The following is a 12,922-nucleotide window of genomic DNA, read 5'->3' as shown; positions in this document are numbered from 1 at the left end:
ATGCCAGATTATTTGATGATATGTTAATTCATCAGGTGCCCGACACCTTGTCAGCAGAACGGCTCCCAACCCACCTGCCATGATTAAATTGAAAGCAGAGAAGTACCCTCTGTGTTTAAAGCAATATTTGTTAAGCACGGCCCAATCAATGGCCCTGACTAGCAATAAAAGAAAGTACATCCAGGCTAGAGCCCAGGTGCCATAGACGTCCCCCTGTGAAACCCACTTTTATCCAAATAAGATTAAAATAGACCTAGAGATTCCCCTGATACTTACTGAATGATCCATGATTTGAAGACTGTTAATGCTTTGACCGAAATTGAGGCCTTGAATGTTCCAAACCCTCATACCTTGTTGTCACAAATACAAGCAATCTCCAGATATTTTAAAAATGCATGTTTCTCTGTCCACCACCTGTCACAGGTACGTCATGGCTGACAGACAGTCCTGTGGTGTCCGGCTGTAGAGGGTCACAGGGTTTGACTGCATAAACTGCTCCCTGACATTCTATTCTTTCTTCTGTGTTGTAAATAGAGACCTATGTATCTTCTCTGTTTGACGTTAATCATTTTCCTTTTAGGACCCTGTGGATATCCTCACCTCTCAGTTCTTAATCATCACTTTCCCTTATGTCCTTAAATACCTGCATTTCCCTATTGTGTTTGCTGGTGATAGAGTTACATTTCTATATGGTCTTGAGTGCAAGCAGTCGGCTTGTAATCATCACGAGAAACATTGTTTGTTGCTGTACCTCTCCCTGAGTCATCTTGGAGATAAGTTGTTTTTTTATTTTCCCTTGTTTGTGTTCCCTGTGTCTTCATTAGAACTTAGTGGGGTTGACGAAGTGCTTATCTCATGCGTTCCTTACCTAGGGCCCAGTTCAGGGTCAGCCAGGGCCAGGTATCCTGCTCAGTGCATATGTGCGGATCATATTTAGGGTGGTCAGGGGGAGCCATGGGCCAGTGGGAGGTTTCATTAGGGGTCACCATCTCTCTCTTTCCTAGAAACAGGGTTCTCTCTTCCCGTCCCTCCTTTTTTACCGTCTGCTTGGTATTTCCCCATACCTAGCGTGACACCACCTTGTAGACTGTTATGATCTCTTTGCCTTCCTCTGAGCTCCAGAATGCAGCCTAGACTGAACCGCGAGCATCAAGTGATTGATTTGCCGGTGATTGTGGTTCAGTTCATGACAGCTGCAGACAGGCCGGGCTGATCTCCGGTACTCTCACCTGAACTCCGGAGATCAGCCCGGCCTGTCTGCAGCTGTCATGAACTGAGCCGCAATCGCCGGGGAATCACTCACTCAGCGCTCACGGATCAGTCCTGCAAACTCTGAGATCAGTCCAGTCTGCAGGTGAGAGCTCCGGAGTGCAGGTAACTGAATCCAGGCCTGGCATTCCTGGAGATTCCACCAGTAGCCAATCCGACGCTGCATGGACAGTATCAAAGTTGTGTCTTGTGAGTAGTGCCATGCTTCTGTGAGGAACAGGCCTACACCCGCCACTCAGGCATGTCTTCATTTTTAAAATTAAAATGCCGAACCACAGAGTTGCTCACTGAGAGCCGGACGTCGGCCTGTTGTGTGCTTACTAATGATCGGTCTAGCATTAGCTTATTCCTGCTCCCCTGTGAATTGCTGCACGGTCATGTGTTTCTGAAGACCCATCATGGCGGTTTTCTCCAATGGTAGAAGCCTATAATAGCTTTTGTGATTACAATCCATGTAAATGGTTTTCCAGCTTCTGGTGAAGTGCTGTATACTATTCCGGTGTGTTTTGGAAATTCATGTCATTTGATTATTTCCTTCCTTTTCTTTATTTCGTACTGAACACGTGTTGTCGTTACCTCTATGAGTGATTGCTGGGAGTTTGTTTTTGGTTTTCCCCCCTGTCTGTCTTTTAGTGTGGGATTTACCACTCCAATCCCAATCCTCTCCTGGTTTTTGGGTGAGGGGGTATTACACCTAGGGCTAAGCAGAAGTCAGGGCTATGTTGGCGGTCCAGACCTCTTTACCTTCAGAAGTACCTCTGGGATAAGGGACAGTTACGGCCTGTAGCCCAAGGGCCAGTTTAGGAGCTTTTGTTCCCAGTTACTACATTACCCTCATGACAGACCGCCCCTGCAAATTAATGAGCTGGATATGAACCCAAATTGAACAATCATCGCAGCCATTTTGATTGTTTCCTAGAAAAAAAAATCATAATTAAGAAGAGGCTGAATAAAGTGGAAACTTCACAAGAGAAAGAATGAAGCATTCATATTTATTGTGGATTTATTTATTTCCGGGAACCCCTGTAGAAAAATTTCTGGAGCGCAATCATTGATGGCGAATAACATGGTTGGCCACTCATATGACTCGGCTTGTTATTTATGCATTGTGAATATTGTTCAGAAACGTCTTTGCCCATTAAACACATCACGGTTTTCCGGTCGCACTCGCAGGTGTCTGGAGCACAGTTATCCAGAAACTCTTTATTTGCTGTGGATATAACAGAAGCATTTATCATTATTCATCCATGATGGATCCATGACCCGGATATAACACAAATCAGCTGTAACACTGACCAGGGATAACAATGACCAGAGATAACACTGACGGGAGATAACACTGACCAGAGATAACACTGACCGGAGATAACACTGACCGGAGATAACACTGACAGGAGAGAACACTGACCAGAGATAACACTGACTGGAGATAACACTGACCAGAGATAACACTGACAGGAGAGAACACTGACCGAAGATAACACTGACCAGAGAGAACACTGACCGGAGATAACACTGACCGGAGATAACAATGACCGGAGATAACACTGACCAGAGATAACACTGACTGGAGAGAACACTGACCAGAGATAACACTGACCGGAGATAACACTGACCAGAGAGAACACTGACCGGAGATAACAGTGACCGGAGATAACACTGACCAGAGATAACACCGACTAGAGATAACACTGACCAGAGATAACACCGACCGGAGATAACACTGACTGGAGAGAACACTGACCAGAGATAACACTGACTAGAGACAACACTGACTGGAGATAACACTGACTGGAGATAACACTGACTGGAGATAACACTGACAGGAGATAACACTGACCGGAGATAACACTGACCAGAGATAACACTGACTGGAGAGAACACTGACCAGAGATAACACTGACCGGAGATAACACTGACTGGAGATAACACTGACTGGAGATAACACTGACCAGAGACAACATTGACTGGAGAGAACACTGACCAGAGATAACACCGACCGGAGATAACACTGACCGGAGATAACACTGACTGGAGATAAAACTGACCAGAGACAACACTGAACTGAGATAACACTGACCTGAGATTACTGCAGCCTCTATATACAGTGTATGAAGGAGGAGGACACTGGATAATCCCCCGATTACTGCAGCCTCTATATACAGTGTATGAAGGAGGAGGACGCTGGATATTCCCCCGATTACTGCAGCCTCTATATACAGTGTATGAAGGAGGAGGACGCTGGATATTCCCCCGATTACTGCAGCCTCTATATACAGTGTATGAAGGAGGAGGACGCTGGATATTCCCCCGATTACTGAAGCCTCTATATACAGTGTATGAAGGAGGAGGACGCTGGATATTCCCCCGATTACTGAAGCCTCTATATACAGTGTATGAAGGAGGAGGACGCTGGATATTCCCCCGATTACTGCAGCCTCTATATACAGTGTATGAAGGAGGAGGACGCTGGATATTCCCCCGATTACTGCAGCCTCTATATACAGTGTATGAAGGAGGAGGACGCTGGATAATCCCCCGATTACTGCAGCCTCTATATACTGTGTATGAAGGAGGAGGACGCTGGATAATGCCCCGATTACTGCAGCCTCTATATACAGTGTATGGAGGAGGAGGACGCTGGATATTCCCCCGATTACTATAGCCTCTATATACAGTGTATGAAGGAGGAGGACGCTGGATAATCCCCCGATTACTGCAGCCTCTATATACTGTGTATGAAGGAGGAGGACACTGGATATTCCCCCGATTACTGCAGCCTCTATATACAGTGTATGAAGGAGGAGGACGCTGGATATTCCCCCGATTACTGCAGCCTCTATATACAGTGTATGAAGGAGGAGGACGCTGGATATTCCCCCGATTACTGCAGCCTCTATATATAGTGTAGACTGTGGAGTTATCAAAGATTCTTAATAAATCTGGAAACAAAATCTGCAAACAATGGGGTCCTTGAGAAATTGTGCCATTTGACTCCTCCTAACACCGGGCCTGACTGTAACTTGGGCTCATTTTTTGAGTAGGGCTTATATTTTAGGTATATTCCAAAAAACTATAGAAAATGCTACTAGGGCTTATTTTCAAGGAAACATCTGACATAAAACATCTGATTGGATTTCCAGTTTTGTGATTAATCATGGACAATCTTGTAATTATTGCCGCCGAGTGTCTTGACCCCGAGGAGACCCCCGGACTTACTGCAGGTGAGGGTCCCGTTCCTGTAAGTGTAGGTATAACGCTGGCGTTTAGGCTTACACGTGTATTTAAAGAGTTCTTTATGGCAGCAATCTTGTAGACGACAGCACCTGAAGAAGAAAGAGATTGATGTCACCGGGGGCGAAACTAAAAAAAAGAAACCTGATAGATAATATGAAAAAGATTAATACTATTGACCCTTTCATGTCTGGGTGATTTTTTATTTTTCCAATGTCATTGTTTCTTCCTCTCCTTTGGAGAGCCAACACTTTTTTTTATTTTTCCATCTGTCTGTATTTCCATATTGTATCAACGTATGAGAACTTGGGTTGATTGTTGGAAAAGTTGCGGTTTGGAAGCTCACCATTCATTTTACCATATAATCTACTGAGAAACGAGAAAAATCTCGGGGAAGTGAAAAGACAATATTGATTTCAGATTTTTTTAATTTACCAAGTTTTATTTTTTCATAAACAGAGGATGATCCAAACTTTCATTTATATTTATTTTTTTTAATGTCTATAGAGCAGGGGTGGGCAAATAATTAATGGCCGAGAAGCCACATGAGAAATCGTGACTGGTGTGGATGCCGAACCTATGGGCTGAAATGAATTCTGCTCAATAGTAATGTTACCATATGAAGTATAATTTTTTACTTTATATCAATATTTATTGTATGACTTAATATTGAGCAGAATTAAGTATGCTGACATCCCCCTATATACACTTTGAGCGCCCACATAGTCCCCTATATACAGCAGGAGCCCCAACGTAGCCCCACTATATACAGCAGGAGCCCCCATATAGCCCCATCATATTCAGCAGGAGGCCCCACATATCCCCCTATATACAGAATGAACCCCACATAACCCCCTATATACAGTATGAGCTCCCACACTGCCTCCTATATACAGCAGGAGCCCCGACGTAGCTTCACTATATACAGCAGGAGCCTTACATTGCCTCCTACATACAGCTGGAGCCCCCACATAGCCTCCTATGTACAGTATGATCCCCATATAGCCTTCTATATACATATTATCCCCCCACATAGCTCCCTATATACAGTATGAGCTCCCACATTGCCTCCTATATACAGCAGGAGCCCCCACATAGCCCCCTAAATATAGTATGAGCCCCCACATAGCCTTCTATGTACAGAAGGAGCCCCCGCATAGCCTGCTATCTACAGAAGGAGCCCCCACATAGCCTCCTGTATACAGCAGGAGTCTCAACACTGCCTCTATATACAGCAAGAACCCTTATATAGCCTCCTATATACAGCATTAGCCCAAATATAGCCTCCTATATACAGTTTGAGCCCCACATAGCCTCCTATACACAGCAAGAGCCTCCATATAGCCTCAAATATACAGAATTAGCCCCATATAGCCTCCCATATACAGCAGCAGCCTCCACATAGCCTCTTATATATAGTATATGCCCCCACATAGCATGTTATATACATCAGGAGCCTTATGATAGCCTCCTATATACATTATATACAGTATGAGCCCCCACATAGCCTCCTATATACAGCAGGAGCCTACACATAGCTTTCTATATACAGGAGGAGCCCTCTCATAGCCTTCTATCTACAGTTTGAGCCCTAACATAGCCTCCTATATACAGCATTAGCCCCAATATAGCTTCCCATATACAGCATTAGCCCCATATAGCCTCCCATATACAGTAGTAGCCCACACATAGCCTCCTATATACAGTATGCATCCCCACATAGCATGTTATATACATCAGGAGCCCCCGCATAGCCACCTATATACAGTATATACAGAATTAGCACCCACACAGCCTCATATATGCAGCAGGAGCCTCCACATAGCTTTCTATATACAGAAGGAGACCTTTAGATACTTTAAATGATACTTTAAATGATACTTTAGAATTTGATGATCTTGTTGAAGCTGCTTCAGAACACTTTTGTATTCATCACATGCGCTGTGTTGTGCATACACTGCAGCTGGCAATAAGAGATAGTCTACAAGAGGGACATGCTGGAAATCTAATTGGAAAAGTGAGGAAATTGGTTATTGCCGCCAAAACCCCTAAAATTGATTCCATCTTGAAGAGACATGCTGGGAAAGGGGCAATTGTTGATCAAGCCACTCGGTGAGTCAACACTTATTTAATGACTGAGCGATTGCTTGAACTAAATCCGTTTCTTATAGATATGGCGAATCCTCAGGTAACCCTAAATGAAGGTCAATGGACACAAGTGGCTGAATTGAAGGAATTGCTTAATCACCCATTTACCGTGACTAAAAAATTACAAGCTGAGGATTTAACTCCTGGCATTTTCATAAGGGAGTGGAAGAACTTGCTATGTTGCCTGTCCCAAAGAGGAGGTTTAATCGCAGATGGCATTTCTGCTTCAATGAAACGGAGAGACGCAGCTATTGGAAATTAAAATTCTTCTGGCAGTTGTTTGTGAACCCAAGTCATCGTATACTGCTTGATCAACAGCTTACTAAAGGAAAAGAAGCTGTGAGTGAGGTAGCAGTTAGGATGAGCAGCTACAGGACTGCCAGGCAGAAGAGGACTTGGGGCCTGACAGTGCTACTGCTGCCATATCTTCATCCTCATCAGATGAGGAGTTTAACTTTTGACAAGTATTTGGATGTCAAGGAGCAGGTAAAGCGTTGCCGCAAGGAAAAAGATTGGACTCCGTCTCCTATAGCAGCAGATTGACCAGATTTCAGCAAGATTTTTCACTTGCTCTCAAAGAAATAGAAAAATTCAACCGTTCATCAAAATTGACTGTGCATGAGGCAATTCCTTTATACCCAGAAATTGTTAGAGATGTTGCCCATGTGGTTACGGCTTTGCCTCCAACCCAAGTTACTGTAGAGAGGCTGTTCTCCAGCCTTAACATTATTAGGTCAGATTCAAGGTCATCTGCGAAGGACGATCTGATGGAGGCAATTCTATTTCTTACAACAAATTCATAGACTGCAATGTTATTTAGTATGTTTTTGTTGAAAACTGTTTTTTGCCACTTACATAGTTTATTGCATAGTGTTATTTATATATATATATATATATATATATATATATATATATATATATATATATATATGTAATCTATTACATAGTGTATTACATATTTACAATTTATTACAGTTTTTTGTGTTCTAAAGTTGTATCCAATACATATATTTTATGTTGTATCTAAATATCTTGATTATTGTATCATAAAAAATGATTAAATCTCTGATGTTCACATTGTACTGCAGTACATTTTTCACTTAAATGGAAGCATATATGTGGGAGTCGGAGTCGGAGTCTGAGTCGCAGGTTTGGCTTACTGACTCCACAGCCCTGGTCCACACAGCGCAGACCATCATGTCACGTCATCCTGTCTACTGTTACTCATGCTAATTTGTGGAAGATGGAACCAGTGGCGTCTCCTCCATCAATGTGTTTACCGCTGTTTGCATCCTGTGAATGCTGTGAATGTATATAGCGGTGACATCAGGAGGCACATGGACAGCAGAGGAGGGCACAGTGCGGGACATGGGCAGCGGAGGAGGGCACAGTGCAGGACATGGGCAGCGGGGGAGGGCACAGTGCGGGACATGGGCAGCGGAGGAGGGCACAGTGCGGGACATGGGCAGCGGAGGAGGACACAGTGCGGCACATGAGCAGCGGGTGAGGGCACAGTGTGGCACACATCCACTGTTTTCAGCCCTTTGCCCTTTAACCATGTCAATCCGCGAGCCAGACTAGAACACTCAAAAGACCTGATGTGGCACCGACTGCACTTTGCCCACCCTGCTATAGGGAAATGTAATCTAACATCACCTCTTCACTTTTCCTATTTGATTCAATACTTTACTATTCAGTAAAAGTTATTACTGTTGTATTACATAGGACTGCAGGTGACATCTACTACATTATCTGTACTCCGAGATATCACTGTGTTATCTGTGGTGTTACATAGGACTGCAGGTGATATCTACTACATTATCTGTACTCAGAGAGATATCACTGTGTTATCTGTGGTGTTACATAGGACTGCAGGAGACATCTACTACATTATCTGTACTCAGAGATATCACTGTGTTATCTGTGGTGTTACATAGGACTGCAGGTGACATCTACTACATTATCTGTACTCAGAGATATCACTGTGTTATCTGTGGTGTTACATAGGACTGCAGGTGACATCTACTACATTATCTGTACTCAGAGATATCACTGTGTTATCTGTGGTGTTACATAGGACTGCAGGTGACATCTACTACATTATCTGTACTCAGAGATATCACTGTGTTATCTGTGGTGTTACATAGGACTGCAGGTGACATCTACTACATTATCTGTACTCAGAGATATCACTGTGTTATCTGTGGTGTTACATAGGACTGCAGGTGACATCTACTACATTATCTGTACTCAGAGATATCACTGTGTTATCTGTGGTGTTACATAGGACTGCAGGTGACATCTACTACATTATCTGTACTCAGAGAGATATCACTGTTATCTGTGGCGTTACATAGGACTGCAGGTGACATCTACAATGACTGTGTATACATTCACTCACCTTTCAATTTCATGCGGTATCTGATCTCTTGGAGATATTGTACACCTGCAGCCATAAGGAAGAGAATCTACAATCTCTTTGTCCAGTGTTTCATTAACCATTGTCTTGAAATCTTTGCGCTCTATTGTGAGTCTGAAGCTTTCCACCGACACTAGAAAATAAATGCCATTGTCATTGAGCCTTGAGCCGATATTCCACCTGTGTCGGGTGTAAATGGCTCCAGATACTCCCAGATCTTACCGAGACTCAGGAGGAGCAGCAGAGAGGAGAGCATTGTGCCCCGGAGACAGACGGGGAAGATCCAGGAGAAGACCATCTGGAAGACCAGCAGATCCCACCGGGGATTATATCCTCCTGATATTCCCTCCACTAGGGGGCGCTGCAGAGCGCTGTCTGCTATTGGTGCCCGGGGGCTTCTTACCTGATACCAGCATCATATGATCGGGTGACAGCGTGGGAAATATTAACCCTTACTGCATTGGATGTGTGGCCATGGGTCTAACAACATTGTGTGGAGTGAATGTCAGTGATGTGTACTCTTCACATAAGCTTATGAAGAATACTATTTTTCTTTTCTGTAACTGAACTAATGAATTGTTCCATTTTTGTCATTTTCACTCAATATAAAATACATTATTTATTTTTTTGATTTTTGAAGTCTATTGGTTTTTATATCTCATCGCATATATAAAGAAAAATATATTTAAGGGATATATTTTTAACATTTTGATGAGCCAGCTTACTTGATTCACACAGCTGTTTTTCCCTTTTGGCATGTGTGGTCATTTGTCATTTTGACGCTGGCTACTGCTGTTTTTTTTGTTGTTTTTGTCTCATTTCCCTAGTCTTTTGTACAACAAGGGGGGACAGTGCTGATAAACAACAAACTTGTCCAGAAGCCTCAGGGAATTGCACAGAACTGTGTTTAAATCAAACGAGAACATAAAAATATGCATGAGTTTGTTTAATTTGAAGTTTGAAGAGTTCGCAAAGCCACAGAAGATCATCCTTTGATGTGTCTTTGGAGGAAAAAGAATAAGTCAGTACATGAGAAGGACTACAAGTGCTGAACAAGGCTCAAGTCACAAAAGAGTTATAAGCCAAGGAAAGATTGAATTTAAATTCTTTTTCTGAACAAAATAACTGTACCACCCCGCGCTTGGCTGCAGCTGAGCCGCTCGGATCCGGGCCATGTCGGTGGCTCGAGCGTCTCCGGACCGGGGGTCACGTTGCTCTGCAAGGGGCTGGCGCTTTGAAGGGGGTTTTAGATTAGAGTTCGTGACACCACCCACGGGTTGTGGTGAATGTGGACACCACCGCTGCTGTTTACTAGACACCCCGGGGGAGATGTTGGTGCAGATTTTGGTGTTAACCCGTCCGTGGGCAGGGGTGGTGGCCCCGGGACGCGTTTGATGTGGTGCTGGCGGGGCAGGGCGGTGCGTGGCCCGAAGGCACAGTGGTACTCACTCTGACAAACACACGGGAGTCTCTGGTAAACAAAATGGATGATGGTCGGTGCCCGCAGCCGGCTGTTTCGGTTCCCCAAACAGGTTGATGGTGTCCACTTTTCTCCTGCACCTTTTTGTAGAAATGGACAGCCGCACTTCAGCGACGGGAGTCCCGCTCCCCGGCGTGTATGTCAGGAGAGCCCGTTTGCCCACAGGTGCTGGTCCGTTGGATCTCTTGGCCCTTGGCGGTGGCCGTTATCCGGAATCGGTGGGCTGTTGCCTTCTTTCGGGACTTGGGTGGGAAAGGACCTAGAGTCCAGACCTCGATCAGTTAATTACCTTGCCCCTCCCCCCATCTCATTGTAGATTGTAAGCTCTCACGAGCAGGGTTGCCATTTTTCCTTTTAAATATTGTAGCCTCTATAATTGTTACTTGTTTGTATATGTTTATGTATATGATATGTATATGTTCCTCCTGAATTGTAAAGCGCTGCGGAATATGTTGGCGCTATAGAAATAAAGATTATTATTATTATTATTATTATTAACGGGGTCCGGTAGATTCGGGACCGCATTTCAGGGTCTGAGTCCCCCCACTTGTGCTCCAGTTTCCAATCGGTTCCCCGGTTCGGTACCGGCGGGCCACTACCCTGTCCCGGCTACCTACGGTTCCACCAGGCTGTCTTCCTGGCTCCTGCAGACAGCCACCACCGTCTGCCTCCTAGCCAAAGTGCCCGGGCTCCTACCAAGGACACTAACAGATTTACTCCTCTACTCCACTTCACTGTCAAAACTGAACTCTACTGTACTCCTCCTCTCCTCAGACTTGATCTCTGTGGTTTTTCCTGCCTCTGGGCATGTGAACTCCTAGGTGGGCGTGGCCAACCACCTGGCTCCGCCCCCCCTGGTATGGACATCAAACCCAGAGGGAGGTGACTAGGGTTTAGTAGGTTGGCTGCTGTCACTTTATTTGGGGATGGGTGTAGTGCAAGGGCCTAACTGTGACTACTGGCTAATCCAGGGCGTCACACTCCCCCTTGGTTGAATGCAGACCATCCGCGGGCTGCCTGACCACCACCGGTTTATTTTGTAACTGCAAAAGATAAAAATAGAAAGAACAAGTACAAATATAATAACAGTGTTTACATCAGAAAACTGTAGGCATCATCCCTTACGGGAGGCAGATTGCTTAAACGTTGCAAATATAATAACATGTTTATTAACGGGAATGGGACCGGGTCCTTCCGCTTGCCCACCCAAGCATACTTGCACCTTGATACTGCCTCTAAGAAAACCAGATCAGCACCCCTTTTCCCCAGTCCAGGAAACAGGCCCAGATACGGGTATTGCCCACAACGGGTCGGGTACAAAGTTCCATACCCGGCAGTCTATCAGAGGCCCCACGTCCAGGGGACCCCTGACCCGGAGGGTTGTCACCGGTTGCTCTGGTGAAAGGACCCCGGCCTACTCTGCCGCAGGCCCTTCCTCCAACCAGCCTCTCCTGAGACTGTAGGACGGGATAGGATGGTCCAAGGGGCTGTTTCCAACACTTAACTCCGGTACAGCTTCCTCCTGCAGCTTTCCCACAGTCCACCACCAGACAGCACAAGCCCCCAATGCCACCTTCACTCACGGGCGACACTGTCCCACAAGACTCCGTTTTCAGCTGCCGGCAGTGCGGGTACGATTGCTCCTCCGACCGGACTCTTTAACTTTGGGGGTTAACTGGAACATCAACAGGGTCCCAACGGGGACTGGCAGTAAGGTATCCGGAACCGCTACCAATTCAACTTTCTTCAGAATAAACGCGGGCATGCACATCCCCCCTGCTGCCCAGGAGCACTTGGGTGCCCTCGGCACCGGCTACGACCGGCCTCTCATACTGCCGTGGGCCCCACTGATCAGTGGCCTGCTCCGGGTCAGCCTGTGTGGAGGACGGGTCCAGCTGGAGTCCCTCCGTGCCAGCTATGACCGGCACCTTCGGTAATGAGGGACCCCGCTTTGACATGGCCTGCTCTGCCACTTGGCAGCTGCGTCCCCGCCGTGCCTCAGCCGAGGCCCCGTGTTTGGGCGAGGATTGCCTCCATTGCGGCCGGGCGGACTGCCGGAGCCGTCGTCATCTTCGTTACGGCCATGCTCGGGGCCAGATGGGATGTCGTCAGCAGTGCTGGAGCGATGGTGACGGTAAGGCCTGAGGGCTCAGTAACTCGGTCCTCCCCCATAGGTGGTACGGGCTCCGCTGCCGCGGACTGGGGCAGCGGGTCGGTCGGGGCGTTGGCTGCGGACACGAGCGACGAGAGGGACGGTGTGGCGGACGGGAGCAGGCCGGGTCCCTCAGCCGCAGCGGCAGATCCTTGTGGGACATAGGGGTGTGGGTCACTGCTTACCCGCTCCTCCGAGATCACCTCCACTTTGCGCACCC

The 12,922-nt window shown here is 46.1% G+C and overlaps 1 protein-coding gene across 2 annotated transcripts; it reads right to left on the bottom strand.

Moving 5' to 3' along the window:
- Positions 1-2,263: 2,263 nt before the first annotated feature.
- On the bottom strand, positions 2,264-9,405 carry LOC142256534 (acidic phospholipase A2 homolog). Of its 2 annotated transcripts, XM_075328283.1 has the most exons (5): positions 9,293-9,405; positions 9,053-9,203; positions 4,489-4,595; positions 3,350-3,424; positions 2,264-2,479 (listed from the first exon to the last, which is right to left on the bottom strand). In XM_075328283.1, exons 1-5 carry the CDS (start codon positions 9,366-9,368, stop codon positions 2,277-2,279), a joined length of 612 nt encoding a protein of 203 aa, XP_075184398.1. In that variant the 5' UTR covers positions 9,369-9,405; the 3' UTR covers positions 2,264-2,276. The 2 variants fall into 2 exon arrangements, with proteins under 2 accessions (XP_075184398.1, XP_075184399.1); XM_075328284.1 differs by lacking the exon at positions 3,350-3,424.
- Between the last annotated feature and the right edge of the window lie 3,517 nt (positions 9,406-12,922).

This window comes from Anomaloglossus baeobatrachus, chromosome 11 (genome assembly GCF_048569485.1).
Source record: "Anomaloglossus baeobatrachus isolate aAnoBae1 chromosome 11, aAnoBae1.hap1, whole genome shotgun sequence".
Classification (NCBI taxonomy): domain Eukaryota; kingdom Metazoa; phylum Chordata; class Amphibia; order Anura; family Aromobatidae; genus Anomaloglossus; species Anomaloglossus baeobatrachus.
This window is presented reverse-complemented; position numbering and strand designations above follow the sequence as displayed.